This window comes from Castanea sativa, chromosome 8 (genome assembly GCF_040712315.1).
Source record: "Castanea sativa cultivar Marrone di Chiusa Pesio chromosome 8, ASM4071231v1".
NCBI classification, from domain to species: Eukaryota; Viridiplantae; Streptophyta; class Magnoliopsida; order Fagales; family Fagaceae; genus Castanea; species Castanea sativa.
In genome coordinates, this window is record NC_134020.1 from 46,134,200 (window position 1) to 46,152,985 (window position 18,786).

The 18,786-nt window shown below is 34.0% G+C and overlaps 1 protein-coding gene across 1 annotated transcript; it reads right to left on the bottom strand.

Annotated features, from left to right (window-relative positions):
* Positions 1-849: 849 nt before the first annotated feature.
* LOC142607355 (uncharacterized) lies at positions 850-16,395 on the bottom strand. The gene is made up of 14 exons (XM_075778807.1): positions 15,960-16,395; positions 14,734-14,903; positions 13,885-13,988; positions 12,467-12,533; positions 8,030-8,122; positions 7,785-7,949; positions 7,510-7,650; positions 7,346-7,423; positions 6,197-6,309; positions 6,044-6,104; positions 5,094-5,261; positions 2,336-2,437; positions 1,439-1,528; positions 850-1,334 (listed from the first exon to the last, which is right to left on the bottom strand). Exons 1-14 carry the CDS (start codon positions 16,237-16,239, stop codon positions 1,272-1,274), a joined length of 1,695 nt encoding a protein of 564 aa, XP_075634922.1. The 5' UTR covers positions 16,240-16,395; the 3' UTR covers positions 850-1,271.
* Between the last annotated feature and the right edge of the window lie 2,391 nt (positions 16,396-18,786).

The following is an 18,786-nucleotide window of genomic DNA, read 5'->3' on the forward strand; positions in this document are numbered from 1 at the left end:
TTAGGTTTTAAAAAGTGAAGATGAAGTAAAGCATGCTCAAATTACCGGAGGCTTTGGTATACGTCAACTGACCAAACTGAAAAAAATAATAATAATAAAAATAAAAATTGATTGGTAAGTCTAAGTTCCCTTTTGTGTACATTATTTGAAAAATTGTGTACATTGAATGTACATCATTCCTCCTTTTGAAGCTTTTGAGGAATAGGATTTATTCTAAATGTAGTTCCCAAATGAATTTTTAGGAATATAATTTGTTGTGATAAACAAATTTCATCATCTGTTCCGATAATGGAATCTTGAAATGCGACATTATAAAAAACTATCAGTCGATCAATTTGGATTAAAATTTTCAAAATTACATCCAGAAATCAATTCCTCTTTTTTTTGAAGCATAAAATATGTTCTAGATCTAATTCCCATATGAATTTGTTGAGTATGATGCTCATCTTTCAACCTTTCAGCTATTGCATTTAAGATGTATGATGCATCCCAACTATTGTCTGAAGCATTTGTTTTTCAAGGATTAGTTTACCACTTTTTTAGGAAAATAGTTGGATTTGATTTACTATTTCTTAGCCTTTCCTTGTTCAAACAAATTTTTTTCCCTTGAGTTTTTCAAAAAGAGAGATTAACATGGCTGATTACCTCTCATTTATTTCTTACTTTTGTAGGTTGCCTTTTACTACCCTTCTGTTTTTCCGCACATCTTAAAACAAGTACCAGTCCTCAACTGAATCAAAAGCCCAAGCATAATGATCCTCACATGTCAAACAGGGGGGGGGGAACAAAAAATTACAGGGAACTAAACAAAATCTCATTCCAACTATTTGGGTTGTTTGGCTTATTTGCTTTATTAAAAAATTGATGTTTTGCAGAACCATAAATTAGGATTATCTACAGAGTAGCATAAGTTATACAAAGTTTCTTTCGGCAGTTTAGGTCAAATTCCGTCACCATGTGCAGTTGCACTCAACCAATACACATTGAGTCACCATGTGTAGATGCAAGCAATGAATACATAGTCATTTGCAAAAAAGCCGGCAATAACAAGGCTGCAACGCAAAAATGAATCTCACAAAATTTTTCTCGCACAAGATGATTCTCATTTTGGCACAACAAATTAAAACATCTTTCCACGTGACACTAGAGTACTAGACTAACCAACAGAGGATTACTAGCAAATCCTCCATTGTAGATTCAATCTAAAGCTACATAAGAAAGATTCACTGCTGAAGCAAGCAAGTTGGGTTTGAATCCAGTCTTCAGTCATCTTAAGCTGTTTTCACCTTGCGAGATGGAGGTCGTCGAAATATACTGATTAGATCATCAAGACCCTGTTTGATGGCATCATCAGCAATTTTAGCACAATCAGATATCCATTATTTTCCGGCAAGTGAATGAGTAAAGCAAATTAAAAAAAGAACGAAAGAGTCAATACCCTAGTAGTGATGACAAGAAAACTGAACAGCACTATCAAATATGATCCCAACACTAGAAGCAACAGTAAGTCAAATGTTACACTGGCTACCTGCAAATTATGCATGAGGTCGTTACCTCCCGAGCCACTAAATAATAAAGAAATCAATAGATTCATAAATGAACAATTCTCAGATAATCTGTTTTCTTCATATATTCTCAATGTAGGAAAAATTTGCATAGGTTCAAGCATAACAAAAAGAAGACAAAATAAATTAAATGATGCCACAAAAGAGCAGGGTAAGAAACTGAGTGTCATGCTGACAAATAATTCAGATTGTATAGTGTAGAAATATAAGGCATAAAGATATTTTGTGGGCAGACAAAAAAAATATTACCTTCCCAATAAAAAACAGAGATTTATCATTTGACTTCAACAAAGAGACATTAGATTATGTTCAATGGGATTTTCCATGAAGTGTTGCTGATCTTTTATCGGGTTGTAGGAATTGGTTTGGCAAACACTCTTTTTTTTATTGGAATTTAGCCCCTTATACCTATTGTGGAAATTATTGAGAGAGAAATTGTCATACTTTTGAAGATGTGGAACCCTGGATGGTGTATCTGAAGTGTTTTATCACTAGATCATTGCTTGAATGGTCTCAAGTTCTATGTCCTAGGGCTACTGTTTCTATTGTAAACTTAATTGATTCTTGTTCATTTCGATTGTAATTCACACCTTTTTTTTTTAATTCTTTAGGTTATCAAACGTATACATCTATGTACATGTGGTAATTCCTCTTAAATTAATTGAACTTAACTACTTAAAAAACAATAAATAAAATAAAATACCTAACACACAAAAGCAACATTTACATACAGCATAAAGAAAAATAGATAACTAACTTAAGATTGATACCTGATATATGGCAAGTCTAGCTTTAGTCAAATCATAAAAGGTGAACATCCCGTCAAGCACTTCATGTTGCACATTCACCTCATGAGTATGATCTTCTAATTCCTGCCAACAAAAAGGAAATTGTGAATAAAATTCACTGATGAGAATAGTAGAAGGATTTTATCACTGAAAAGAACAGTTGCTCTCACATTAACTAGAAAAATGGCACGCAGTAAATCCACAACTAACCCAAATCAAACCCTAGTGGGACCCACCCCCTTTCGTTTTTAAAATATGAAATTTGTTTTTAAAACAGATAACCAAACAGCTACATTTGAAGGGAATGAAAGATCAATTCATGAGTTGAGGCTTTTCTTCTTTCAGACTTTGTTTAAATGGGCAAATGCTTCGGGCGTAGTTACTTTCAATTCTCTGTCTGATATGCATGATTTTTGTACTTTCATTCATTGTTATTTAGTTTGTTTTCTCTGTTGCCCCTTTTAGCACACTGCCTGTGTGCCTTGTTTTCTCTATATTTTCTTCTATGATTTTTCAATGAAGTTTACTACTTTTCAAAAAACAGCTCCCTACATTCTGACTTTCCACAACTTCTTGCCTAAAATTATCTAGCTGCAGTTTCGTACCACTTGCCACAAAAAAAAAAAAAAAAAAAAAAAAGGCATTTTTTATTTTGTATGATTATTTATCAGAAAATAAAACCACATCAGCGTTTTAAGACTAAGCCTCAACTCCTGTAATGAGATTCAACAATTGGGATTCAGATCGTCATAACTTCCACTACAATTCCGTTAAATTCTAAATCAATAACACAATTCAATGAGTTAACAAATATGTCAATTCCAAAGATGAATTGTACTAATGCTGGATATGTCATGAACATCACCATGAATTTTTTAGGCCGAAACAGTAATATTAAAAGCTCAAGGCACACTTTCAGGAACTTTTTTTTTTTTTTTTTACAGGACTTTCCTCTAACCCAACATGTGACAAACTGACAACTCAAACGAGCATTCCACCATCATGACTTTATTAAGCACATGACTCGTTTAAATGGTTTAATGAGTTAAGTAATTGAATATACATAAATAGTCTTATGAACTGCCATGTAGAAGTCTCTTCCAGGCTCTGACCCAGTTTAGGGGAAAGTTTTATCATTTTTTTAGATGCAGCACATAAATATTAATATCATACGATTTTTCTTTTAAATAAGTTATTGCTATCATACAAAATGTAGCACATAAAACTATTAAGTAAATAAGCTTTAGAAATAAAATAATGAATTATTTAGCATAATAGACGTTAAATCACAATTGCATCAAAGTTGTAGATCTCTTGTTTTCTTCCCATGTCTTAGCAAATTTAGAAGTATTATTTCTCCATCCTTTGTCCCCTTCTAGCTATATAAATATAATTCATCATAAGTTTTTACATGTAGCTTCTTGGACAATCTTTATTGCTTCCCTTTTCACCATTTTATAATTTTTACAAGTGGGATTGTCTCTACGTCTAGGTAAGCTTCTGTAGCTCTCACTTTGGTCTAATTGCTCCGTGAACTAGTCTCCTTAGTCAGTCGCTCACATCCTTTAGATTCTCCAAGTACGGCTTTAGCCACTCTTTTAAATTTTTAATATAACTGACCGCTAAACTCCACATTTAATCAACATTTTCATCTAGATTCTCCCAAATGACATAAAATCTCCAAAATAAAATGACCAAAATACCATGGAAATCTCTAAAATGATATAAATAACCCTAAAATCTACATAATGATCAAAATACCCTCAAAACTTCTACAATGACTACAATATTCCCAAACCTAAATTAACCAAAAGAAAATTGAAACCTCCAAAATAACTTCAAAAACCTCCAATATAACTAAAATACCCTAAAACCACCAAAATGAAAAAAATACCCTCCATAATCATCAAAATGGCGAAATCACCTCCCAAATGACCACAATATGCTTCAAACTTCGGGAATCACATTTTTATTTTTTTATACTTAGCGATTTTATTCCAGAAAAACTACCTCATGAACAAAAAGCACAAAACTCAAGAATCACCCGCAAAAGAATTTTTTTACTTGGTAAGTTACAAACTCTTTACATTGCTCTTATAGGGGAAGGAAGTGTACTTTGAGCTAGAGCTCAGTGGCTGGACACCCCCCCCCCCCGATAAAAGGGAGACACTTTGAATCTTCTAGAAATTTCTAGACTCAAATCCATCACCAAAATTCAATATGTAGGAGGTATAGAAATTTACTGAAATGTTCATTATAAAACTAATCATAACTTATCAAATAAAAACATGAATTAAAATCTGATTTAAGCCTAGAGTACTTATGACTAAATTTTATTTTATTTTTTGATAAATAACATTTTTTTTTTAAGTAAATAACTTAAGACTAAACATTAAAACCATATGGCTCTTACTTCAATCATATTGGTACACCATATAAAAAGTTTTAAGTTATCAAAACTGAAAATCCCTCTAAAGTCAACAACTTGACTCTTATCCAATGGCTGCTTCAGAAGTATAATAGCCAATTAAGGCATGGAGTTGCATTGAAACCAAAAAAAGAAACAGCAGATAATCTAGTGATAATCTAGGAAAAGTAGAGAACATATCAGATAAATATATAAATGTGTAGTTCATGAATTTTAGTGTAATCTTCAAGTGAAAACCATTGCAATAAAAGAAACAGCAGGAAATTCAAAGGAAAACCATAACTTGCATTAAAAATAAAAACAGTTGAAAACCTTTTTTAATGCCATGACAAATGGGTCATTCTTTGAGAGGAATGGTGCCACTCTAGGTGTCCGTGACAAAAAATCCAACCATGACTGTATATAAGAAGGATTGACGGCCAAACTACTGTCATCTGCAAAGATTTGGATGTCATTTCCCTGATAACCATAGATATGTCTCTGCATAAAATAGAGGAAAAGAACATGTTAGACATCCGAAAACTAGAAGTTGTAAAGTCAAATGGACATACACACGCAAGTGTGGATTTCAAGTATCTAAACACTAGTCTTTTTTTATGTATATATAAGTAACTGAAATATTTTATTCAAAAGAAAAGAGACTTCTCAACCCATGTACAATGGTTGCTTGAATATCATCTTAAAGTACACAAATCCAAAAATTCCAGCATATTAAGAATGACTACTTAAGGCGGCCATTCAATCATTCATAGCACGTAAATACATAATAACAATATTTTTTAACTGCAGTTTTGATTTGACACAGGATGCTTCGCATACATAACTCAAACTTGGAGATTTGTTAACCCGTGTACAAAGGTGTCCTTTTTTTTATATCAATAAATCTTATTACTTATAAAATAAAAAATAAAACATAACTCAAACTTGGACCAAAAAAAAAAAAAACCCCCAATCAACTCCATCTTTATAAAAACTACAAATGTGCTTGCTTCCTTCTATGAACATAGAAATTAAGTGTCCACATCTTTCTCTCAGTAAACTAGGAAGATGTACCTACAGCTATTTTGTGTCATCCAAAAGACAACTTTTATATAATTCTTAAAGTTGTTCATGTGACACAAGCAGTGATATGTAAAACAATGTTTATAATCCTAAAAAAAGTTAATACAAATAAATGCACACTACAATTACAAGAACATTTATATCTGTCTGATCAAATATAAACATCAAAAAAACATATATCCCAAGATATACAACCTTACCGCAAGACTCTCTGCAACTAACTTGACACTTCTGATAATTGCAGTTTCACTCACAAAATGTCTGTAAAATCCCAAGCTCTCAGCAAATGGCCTTCTAAACAAAACAGATACTAGAGCAATAAGATAAATATGCTTTAGTTCCAGAAGGATAACCTGCTATCAACCAACCCTCCAGTGCTTTCCAACAGTTCAGGAGCTGTGAAGAGTTGCGAAAGTGTGGCAGCAGTAACCCTCAACCTTGAAAACTGTTCATGCTCCCAAGCTACCTATAGCAGGTAAACAGATTCATTACCTGGCCCAACAGTAGAATCTGGGCACAAGTTCAGGGTACAGCATGCTTATAAAATTCAGAGTGTTCCCAGATTGATTAGGTGTGCACAATCAATATAAACCAAGTATCCATATGTTGAATCAAATGCAACAGGAGAAAAACAGAAAAAGTCTCCTTCATGAACAGGTCAAAAGCTCATCTAACAAAAATTTTAAATCAGCATAGGCTGGACAAAGTATAGAGGATTTGATGTTTCTTTGCTGAAGATGATGGAAAAAATATCCACCTATATGCTAAGTGCAATGTGCATAACTATAAAAAAGAGAGTTCGAATAAAACAACGTTAATTTTTATGAATTCTTTAATTTTCTCAAGTTGTGAACTATATTTTATCAAAAGAATTCAAAGTACATTTGAAGAAACAGGGCATCGACATAATAATAAAAGTGGTAAAAAATAGTAGACATCATAATTTCTGCATAAGAGTATTCTCTACCAAACTTTCAAGCAGAACTCCCAAAACAATAAAAAACCAAGAAAACAGTATCAATTCCCACATCTGGTTTCATCAACATTCTAATGCCTACTTTTATTTTGATTGGTAAGTAACACACACACCCAATTGGTGTATTGAACTCAAGACCTCACCCTACACCTATAAACTTTTAAGGGGAGAAGGTGCCAGTTGAGCTAGAGCTCATTGGCAGTCTAATTCCTACTTTTGACTAACTATATCCCTGCAATGGTGTTCTTCACAGTGAAAAATGATTATAATATTATTTTCAATCACAACAGAAACCAAATTATTTATAGGTTAACCCCACGGTACAAAACAGCACATTGTCCCTTACAACTTAAAAAATATTACTCATTAAAATCTCAATAAATAATACAATCCCAATTTTCACATTGAACTAAACTATTGTTACTTTTCTCAAGACAGTATCATGAAAAGATTGTGTGAGAAGACAAGAATAAATAATTATCTCTTGTCAATAAAGAAGTACAAAATTTCAGGTATATCTACTTACTCGGGGATTTGAAATGTTTATCTTCTTGTGCTTCAAACCAACTTTAAAGCCCAACCCTTCTGCTACACTTGAGAAATCCTACACTAAAATCAATTATAAAACAGCACAAAAAGTAATATGATAATGCATCAAAAATTTATTTTTGTGAAACTAAAGTAGCTTACCTCAAATATTTGTTTTATGTAAGCATTTTCTGCAGGCTTAGACACATGAATCCATAATTCATTATCCCATGAACCGATACTATTTAAGCAAATAGCATAGTCAATACTCTCACGCAATCGTTGATCAAAGCTGCGAAGCCACTGCAAAAGGTAGAATATTAAGATCAAGGGGCCGCAAAAAAAAAAAAAATGACAACAAGATTACGTTAGTGGAAAGACATTAAAAAAAATTTAAGGATAATGATAATTATAATCAACTTAGAGGAGATAAGCACCTTTTGAGTTCCATTGTAGTTGTAAGGTCCACCAGACGTTAGCCCAAAGAGTATATTATACCTTCCTCTTGTCTTAGGATTTGAATACAGAAGAGAAAATAACCTAGCTATTTCAAGAAGTGCCACAATGCCGCTTCCATTGCTATCACTTCCCACTGATAATGCCTACAAACATAAATTTTCTCACACCTTTGTATGGTTCACATTATTTGATTTTATAGATTAAATTTGATAACATGACTTACAGGAGCAGCCCCAAACGTATCATACGATGCCACTATAGCAATGGTTGGGAGTTGACTTGCATCTCCATCTGTCTTCAGCCCTGGCAACCATCCCTGTCACCAATCAAAGAAAACATGCGATTGAAGTACAGGTTTTGGTAGACCAAGCAGCAGTAGCAGGATATGTAGAAAAAAAATACAATTAACATTTGATATCAACCCACAATGCTGATTCAAACACTACAGCCTACAATTTGTGAATCTCATGATCTTGAGACAGACCACTCATTCCATAATTTGTGCCACAATATTCTCACATCATCTTCTTAAAAACATATTTGATTTTCTTCCAACATCTTTTAGATTCAAATTAGTATCAACTAATGATTGGAAGTTAAGAGTCTGCATTGGCTTCATGTACTTCCATCATTAATTTTTTGGACCTAATGCGTGTATTTTTGTAATTCTTCAAGGGCACTCCCATTTGAGGGACACTTCATTCTGATAAATTATGCTCTTTACTTGTTAAAAAACAAAAAACAAAAAATTAGAGTCCACATTGGCTTCCCAAACAAGAGCATGTATTATTCATTTGAACAAACATGGAGGCAGCTGAGATAGTCAACTGTGCAAGTTGTGATCTTCCAAAAAGAGAAGGAGAAAAAGAAAAAGAATTCTGAAAGTACAGGGGACAGGTCAATGATAAAGTAACAAGAAAAAAAACCTTCTATCTTAAAAGTAACTAATAAATCATATAAAGTTGGCATAAATAAAGAAATCATGTAACTGTAGAGAAACGAAAGGTGACTGGGTCAACCTTGTCAAATGAACAGATGCTGAGATGTCAGCAGCTTGCAAGTTCAGAAGTGGAGTGCGTTATTATTTAAATGGTAACTTAAATACATGTCTAGTGGGTCTAAAATACACAAGCTCAACCACCTTCCTGTTATTCAAGTAAGGAAGTGCCATTTGAGCTAGAGCTCATTGGCACAAGTGACATAAGAATTTAGAAATAAAAAATAATAAAGAGAGCAATAGCTCCTGTAGACAGTAATATAGCATTTCAGATTTGAGATGGAATAGAAAGGCCACCACCATCTTTCCATGGTCTTGCAACGCAAGAAAAAACAACAATGCAAACATCTCCTAGGAAATATCTTAATTACTACAAGATAATCTATATAAATGATGATCAGCTATAAAAATCAAGCACAGATCTTAAATTTATTAATATATGATTAACTAGTATTCCTGGCAGGTACAATGCGAGCCCAACTGATACCACTGTTTCAAAGCTTCTGCTGTAAAGGAGAATACTGCTGACCATGATTGTCAACACAAGCAAAATAGTTCAATATACCTTGGACTACAATTGAAAAGTGTCCATTTAGCTCCCCAATAAACCATCTTTTCCATGTAACAAATTCCAATCAACCACTCCTATAGAATTTAGATGGAGTTGATGGACCAATGAATTGCAATATTTCCACAAATCCCTGTAACTATCCTATCATCATCTATTAGAATCAACCACTTGTATTGTACTAAGATGGAGTTGGTAAGGAACAACGTTTTTTTTTTTTTTTGGTAGGTAAATATGGGGGAGGGGGGACTGGTGGGGTTCAAACCTCAATGCCCAGGTGCCTAAGAGGTGCTGAAACCACTGGGGTACCCTTTGAACCCCTAAAGAACAATGGTTATGTAGGTGGTCTTTGTTTCTTAGGATGGCAAGTGAAGGCAAACAAATGTCAGCAGGTTCCCATATGAGTCTTGACATCAACATTATAAAAAAAGATTATGTTATGTTAAGTAGGAAAACAGTATCATAGTCGGCAACATGCATATGAAAGTTTGTATATTACTCAAAATGCACTTCCAAATTAAATCCTTGATAAGTAATGTCTTGTTATGAGTAGCGTTTACATATTAAGGGATAAATGTGTAACAATGTAATAAGGTTATTAGTTTATATAATCAGTACGTGTGTTAGGGTATAAGAATAAACCTTAAACACTTTCTTCTTCCAAATTTTTGATATCCTTGGCTAACAATATTGGTTGGCTATTGTTTCAATTGAACATCAAAATGCAATCTTACATGATTTGCAAGAGGAAGTATACATGAGGCAACCACCAGGTTTGTTGCTCAAGGGGAGCAGTAAGATGTGCAGATTAAGCAAAGCTATCCATGACCTTAAACATTCTCCTGGAACTTGGTCTGGTAAATTTAATGAAGGATTAGTCTAGTTAAACCTTCATCACTGCCAACATAATCATTAAGTACTATCTTCCACTTCTGAGAAATTTGTTATTAATAAACGTTATTGATATGATTATCACCGGGGATTATAAGAGGGGGTAGAAGAGTTAAAAGAGTTTCTTCAAAGTTCATTTCAAACTACAGATCTGGGCAAGCTAAATTATTATTTGGGGACTGAGAGAGCTTGATCTAAGGGACAAATTAGCTTGTCACAATGGACAGAGGAAATATATGTTGGGTATTTTGGAAAATATAGGACTGTTAGGCTCTAAACCTGTAGAGGATCTTATGGATCCTTGTGCTAAACTGTAAATGGATCAAGGGAAGTTGTCTAATCCTGAGAGATATTGTCACCTAATTGACAAGTTGAACTATCTCAACATCACTCGTCCAAAAATGTCCTCTGTAGTGAGTGTTGTGAGCCAATATATGTCAGCTTCTCGTCTTCCACATTGGGAGGCCAAATAGTGAAGTTTCTAAAAGCACATCCAGGTTGGGGATTTTTATACAAGATTAATGGTCACTTACAGGTAGAAACATTCACACATTTAAATTGAGTAGGATCACACTCATATAGAAGGTAAACTACTCGATATTGCACCTTTGTAAGAGGAAACTTGATTGATTGAAAAAGAAGTTAAGTGTTGTGTCCCGATCTAGTGTAGAAGAGTATAGATAGAGCCCTGGCTCATAGCTATGTGAGCTTATGTGGATTAAGCACATACTTGGGAGTTGAGAATTAATGTCTAGTTACCTTTGACTGCAGTCCAAACTGTATATTATGTTTACTAGATTGGATTTATAAACCTCATATCCCTCGGGGGGATAGGAGGGATATTCTTTGTTGGCGGCTCAAAGGCAATGGTATGTTCGACACCCGCTCTTATTACCAAGCAATCTGGGGTTCCTCGGATTTTTTGTTTCCTTGGAAGGGTGTTTGGAAACCAAAGGTTCCTAAGCGAGTAGCTTTCTTCTTGTGGACAGCCGCTCATGGTCGGATTCTCACTTTGGATAATCTCATGATTAGGGGTCGGCGTCCTTTGGCAAATCGGTGTTGTATGTGTTGTTGTGATGGGGAGTCGGTTGACCATCTTCTTCTTCATTGTACTGTTTCTCATACATTATGGTCTGTTATGCTTCAGGCTTTTGGTATCCACTGGGTTATGCCTAGATCAGTGTCGGGGTTGTTATCTTGTTGGCATCAGTGGTTAGGGAAGCACAACTCGAATATTTGGAATTTGATTCCAGGGTGTTTATTGTGGATTATTTGGTTGGAATGAAATCGTCGCTCCTTTGAGAACATGGAGAAGACATTGGATGAGTTAAAGGTGTTATGTCAGAGAAGCCTCTTCGAGTGGTCTCGTTGTTGGGGTTTTACGGATTCTCCGTCTCTTTCAGAGTTTATGTTTTCCCTTAGAGTTTCCTTCCCTTAGTTTTCTTTCTTTGTATCTTTCTGTTCATCATCATGAACATCCTGTACTACTTTTCTTATTAATATTACTTCTTTGATTACCTATAAAAAAAAAACTAGATTGGATTTATAATGTAATAAACTGGAATTATATGATACAGATGTCCCAGATTAAAGAGGAGTATTAAGGGGTAAATGTCTAATAACATTAAGATTATTAGTATAAATACTAAGCATGTGTGTTAGGATAAAATAATAAACCCTAAACACTTTTCCCGCACACAGCTATCTACTTCCAAGCTAAAACATGCCTCAAGTTGCACCCCCCCCCCCCCACCAAATGATGCAATCCTATAAAGAATTTAGGATATACTGGTCTGATTTCAAAAATATCTATATTTAAAGATCCATTATGACTATGACAGGATGATTGAGATTGTTTGAGCAACTTGCGTAATGTTGACCTTGGGAATTATAATTATAAGGGTGGGGGCTTTCTTCCATTAGTAATGAGGATTTGGAAAATCACACATTGATCAATCAAAGAGAGATTCAAAAAGGCCTGTTTGACTCCCCAATTGTTTATCCAATCCGCATGCTTTACAAAGAAGTAGCATTGAGCATGACGCAGAATTACTTAAGGTCCCAAGAACTCTTTTTTTGGCAAGTACTGAAGGTCCTGAGAACTTAATGGACCTTAAACTTGTAATTCCAAGCACAAACTGCTTCTCTCACTTCCATCATGATTCTATCCATTCTCAATTGGAAAAGGAAGGTTAAATGGGAACCTGAATGTTTGTGATTGTGGGAGAAATGAGTTTCTTAGGTTCTGGTGCAGAGACAACAAGCTTGAATCTGCAACATTTCATAAGAAAAGATGAGATCAGAAAAGTTCAATGACAGTAAAAACAGACTAGTGCATTGCAGACAATGACATTAAATATACATTTAAGTATGAAATTACGTTGACCACTTAACAGACATTTTTTTATTTTGTGGGACAATAAGGTGAGGGACTTTGTCCCAGACACGCTTCAACCCCAAAATCACTCCCATGGCGAGCCAGACATGCCACTGAGCCAAGAGGCTCTTGGCATTATTTAATAGACAAATAAGATTAACTAAAAGAGAGAAGCAGCAACAATCAAATCAGTAGAAAATGTGATAAGCTTCAAAAGGAAAAATAAACAGAACAGGGCACGGTTTACATAAGATTTTTTGGCCTTTAAAATTCAGCAAGATGCTAGTTATACACTCCTCCCTTTGTCTATGGAAGGTGATAGGTGCGAAATCAGGGAACATTTCCTTTATTTCATCTCTTTATGTAAGTTTAAAAACAAGCTTCCATAAACATGATTAAATTGCCAAGCCCCCTTTTCCTTTGCTGTAACAAGCTTCTAAAAGGTCCAAGGTAGTCAAAGGCGAAAGGCGACCTTGAGGCGCCAAGGCCTTGTATCGCCCAAGGCGTGAGGCGACAAAAAGGCGCTAGCCCGAGTAAAGTGAGGCACCAAATTCTTAATATATTTATTTTACATATAGAACTTCAATCATATGTACGTAGTGTATTATAATATTATAATGAAGTGTTTTTCAATGTGTAGCATGAAGAAATTAGGTCTATCAAATTATTTCAAAATAGGATTAACATGGTTTAGGCTCTATTAGTTAGTTCTAACAATACATTTTACAATAGGCTTCTATATAACAATAAGTCTTACAAAACAAATTTGTAAATTAATTTAACTAACAATAGGTTTTATAACATGCCTTTTGAAATTAATAGTCTAAAAATAGGTTTCACAACAAACTTCTATAAAAAATAAAAAATAAAAAAACTTGAGGCTCTCGCCTTAGCGCCTTTTTCATGGCTTAAGGCAGTCGCCTTGCTCGCCTAGGCTCTAAAGGCGAGCGCCTCACTAAAGGCGCCTAGGCGAGCGCCCGGCTCACCTTTGACTACACTGAAAAGGTCATTACAATATAAGAAGCAAAACGATTTTTTTTATAATTCAATTGTTACAACAAGTGGAAGAGGGACTTATCCCAAAAAAAATCAAGTGGAAGAGAGGGGATTCAAGTTTTTCCATAAACGTCCCAAGGAGCGGCAAATATTTCTCACTCAAATGAATCCACAGAACATATTCAAGGAACATGTGTCACAACGGCATTCAAAACCTAATAAAAGTTCAAGGACATATAACAATTATACCCGCCAGTAGTTGCAGTAGCAGGCTGACCAATGGCATCAGTCCTCTTCACATCAGCCAATACAGCATCAATATCATCATCCTCAAAAGCAAAATACACAGGATACTGTAAAAAAAGCATAGCAACATATTAATAGGCATTTCCAAAAATTAACTTAAAGATAGAGAAAAGGTTTTTTTACTAGTAAACATGAAGGAACTACACTCCGAACAGGCAGCAAGCCTTGTTTGACTGTAAGGCCAGCCCATCCACACAGCAAGTCACCCACCGTTTGAGGCATCACCCAACTCACACCCAAAAGTAAAAACATCCATGTTAAAACCAATAAAAACCCAAAAAAATCAGTAGGCTCTGGTGATTGTTGTAGCAGCGGGTCTTGAACCCACAACCTTACCCCCCACAGCTACACCTAGCACTTGCAAGGGGAGGATTGAAGACAAATGGAGACGCCACCCAACTGAGTTCAAACTGACTCATGTGAAATCACATTTATGGGTGCTTTGGATCAGCATTGGTTTGAAATTTTTAAACCCCACTCAGTCGAGTCCATGTAAAATTCCTCTCCAAAACTATCCAACCCAATCACTGCATGTAAAGGAGACCCCAAGACAGCACATTGGGGGGATGAAAGAGTTTAACAGCTGAGATAGATTAAGAATGTAACTGCCAAAATGAGCAAGTGAAAGGCTACACACAAGTAGTTCTTGAGCAATAAAGAACTCAATAGAACAGCACTGAGCAGATAGGCATCATGAACCACTAAATGAGAGATGTAACAATAAATAAACAGCTGCAACAACGATGTAGTGCATAAAGAAAGAACAAAAGAGATTATAAAGGTTACACTTACAGGAACATTGGAATGGATGAGTAACTGTTCAAGTTCTGCCACTACACTCTTTAACAGGTCGCTCTCTTGATTTTGATGATTAGTTCTCATGTCATCTTTATTTTCAAAACTAAACATCCGGGGAAGCAAAAACAATAAGCCCCCCAAAGGCTGTCTTTGAGCAATATAGTCTGCCATATGTATGTCAAAAATAATAACAATCTTGATCAGGAAGTAAAAATACTAGGTGGTAAATCTTCAACTTCAGAAACAAATGGAATTGGAGACATATATTATCTAACCATTTTGTAAATAAGAGATCCATACCAGCTATAAATAAAACAAAATCTAATCAATGGATTAAGAAGTAAAAAGGTGAATTAGTATCATATCTGCAGTAATATTTAACCATCATGGATACATGAAGGTGTTGGACTTTATTACTTATTGCTCTTATTAATAAGGGTGCATGCAGCATATTGCCAATGAGCTATAGCTTAACTCACACTTCCTTCTCCCATAATAATTTGTTGGAGGGTGAGGTCACTCATGAGTTGAAGACTCATTGGGTGCCTTTGTAACTTACCAATCCAAAAAAAAAAAAAGTGCATGCTCAACAAGATTACACTTCATTATTATAATGGGGCAAATCAAATACAAATCTTTTATAATAAAAAAAAAAAACAGGATTTTTTTTTTTTTTTTGGTTCCCACTTCTCAGTGACCTTAAAGCAGGTCAGGATCTAAAAGCCAGTTTTTTATTTTTTTTTGATAAGCGATATGTTTTATTAATGAGAAAATTAATGCATCAAATACACATGGGATATATTAAATGAATAGCACATCTAAGTACTAAGCTTACAATATTCCATGAAATTCAGTTTTTTTTTTTTTTTGAGATAGTTATAATATTCCATGAAACAACTCAATTTTATTGAAATCATAATATCATAATAAACTTACCATATACTCTTTAAAAAACAAAAAGCATTTGTTTCCGATAAAACCTCTCTTTTAAGTTACAAGACGTGAATAGTCTGTGTCCAATTGTAGCAGTTCAATTGTCCTAAAAGTACAAAATCTTACCCAGTTGACTTATTATACATAAATTACAAAACTACAAAAAAGTAAAAAGAAACTTTCTTCCAAAGCCAAGCACTTGCAAAACCCATTAATGGAAAAAAGCACTTGAACTAGCTAGCTAAGCAAGCCAGAGAAGCTTAATTGTGCATCAGAGAAATGAGTACCTTGAAGAAAAGTGATGTTGAGGTCGCGGACTGGGATCATGAGGACGGTGCGGGAGAGATCGGCGCCGGGAGGGAAGTGGAGAGAGCCGGCGTGGTGGTTGAGCTTGGCGAGGCGAGATCCGAAGGGGGCGCCGGAGATGTCGTACTGGATGAGACGGTAAACGTCGACGACGGTGGCGGCGTCGCAGAGCTCGACGCAGGTCACGAGGAAGAAGACGAGCGCGATCATCGAGCACACCGAGTCCAGCATTTCTCGCTCGCGAGCTTTTCGCGAACCCATCGATGAAGAAGATCTAGGGTTTCGGGATTCAGATATAGATTCGATTATTTTGCTTTTTTGGTTTATAAAAATTTTGAGAGTGTTTTATAGTTAAATTAGAGAGAGAAAGAGAGAGAGATTTGTTTACAGTGGAATAGCTCTCACTGCAAGTTCGGTATTAGTTTAGTTTTGTTTGCAGTTGCTTTTTATTTTCTTTATTTTTTTTTTCTAAAATCATTTTCTGTTGCTGTCGTTTCATTGGGGTTGTCAATATCTTCAATAATTATTAATTATTAATTACCAACTTTTTAAATTATTATTAACTATAATAAATTACCACCTTCAACTTTAATAAAAAATCATTGTTAATTAACGCTCTATTTGTTTTAATAACGATGTTTTCTAGAAAATGGGTTATTTTCTAAAAAGTATTTTCTATAAAACTATCTCATTTTCTAATGTTTGGTAGCAACTTTAAATAAGTTGAAAAACAACTTCTTAACTTCTCTTATTTAGCTTGCTGTGAGATAGAGTTGTTTTCTAAAAAAATTTAATGGAAAATAATTTCTAAAAATAAGCCATACTTTTTAGATTAACCAAAAATAGTTTTCCTTTGACTCATATTTTTTTTATGTTACCAAACATTGAAAAATAAGGAAAACTATCTTTACATAAAGTTTTCCATTGAAACAAACGGAGCATAAGACTTAAAGATCTATCCATTTTTTTAGGGTAAACTATATATTTAGTCTCTAATTTTTACACCATATTTTGATTTGGTCCTTAACCTTTCAATTGTGTCAATTTAGTCCTTAACTTTTTAATGTTGTGTCAATTTAGTCTTTGCCATTATATATTAGATGAAAATTGTTTACATAGCAAATAGTCAAAATAAAATTTTAGTTTATTATCACATCAACAGAAGCTAATTTTTATTTTGGCCATTAGACATGTCATTAATTTTCATCTAAAAGATAACTGTAAGGATTAAATTGACATGGTAAAGAAAGGTTAGGGACCAAATTGACACAATTAAAAGGTTAGGGATCAAATTGAAATATGGTGTATAAGATAGGGACCAAATACGTAGTTTACCCATTTTTTTATTTTACTACACAATATACAATTTTTTTTTTTAGGGTAAAATGCGAAGTGACTTTGGGGAATGTAAATTAATAAATTTTTGACAAAATGACTACATGGACGGTGATGGTTGATACTCAAGTAATAAATAACAATGGCAACCCAAAAGTTAAAAGGATCACAATTTTTTTTAAAGCATTTTTCCTTCAGTTTTTAATTGTTACTCACTCAATTCCTAGCAAGAAAAAGATACAATTTAGGAATGATTATACATTACTTCTTAATGGCTAAAATAATTTCAAATTGCGATCCTAACTTTTAGAAATCAAATTATAGGTTTGATCAAAATAAAATCGTTATATTTTTTTTAGTGGAGTATGTGTCCAATGCACTCATTTATGTGACACGTTAGAGTTTAGACATGTATCTAAATTTGAACATGTGTTCGAATCCCAACATGTCCAGTGCAATAATGCATTAGACTCAAGCTGCGTCCTCTCTTTTTTTTCCTCCATTTGCATGTTTTTTTTTTTTTTAAATGCATGTGTTGTATAAGATTAAATTTAATCGTGGAACTCAATTGAAACAAAGCTAATATATTTTCAGTTCAAAATATTATTGAGAACGAAATTTGAAATCACCTCTAATAAAAAATAAAACCATAAGTGCATATTTAACAATAACAATAATGTCTTATAAAAAAAAAAAACAATAACAATAATGGGCAGACAAAAGAAAAAGGCCCTGATTAGTGGATCAGATCTGATGCACCGGGTGCAATTCACCATTTTTACTCACAAATTTTTTTAACTTTACACTTTTTTTGACTTTCACCCTTTTACATCTTTAAATTTTTTTCTTAACTTTTTTTAATAATAGCTGAGATTTAAAGTTACTTTTTGCATCTATCAATCTCAACTATCAATCTCAATCCCTGATTAGCAATGTCTTGATCTTAAGCCGCCCTGAGCCCCAAGATGAGCAATCCTATGTTTTGGGACTTAAAGCGATTGGACCCCTATGTACCCAAGTTCAACCTCAGCTTTTTGTCCCTTGCTGATTTGTCATTCTAGGATGCTGAAATAAGGCTATTCGAAGTTCGTTGTCCTTTTCTGACGTATAACAAAGATTTTTTAATGTTTTTTTGATCAACATGTATCATGTCAGCAAAAAAAAAGAAAGGATCAACATGAGTCGTCAATTGAGATAGGCCTGCCCTCTTCCTGGCCTTATACAGTGCTTATTATCATAAAAGTGGATTTTTGTATAAATAAAATCATGCATATATTAATCATATTAGGTGACCTAAGTTAAGTACTTGAGTTGAGCTAGATTGAAGGTTGATGAAACTGAGGAAGTTTTTATGCAAAAATAAGGCTACGTTTGGTAATAGTTTTTATTTTCTATTTTCAAAATTTTGTTTTTGAAAACATGAAGGAAAAAAAATTTCTTGTATTTTTGAAATAAAAAACATGTTTGGTTAAT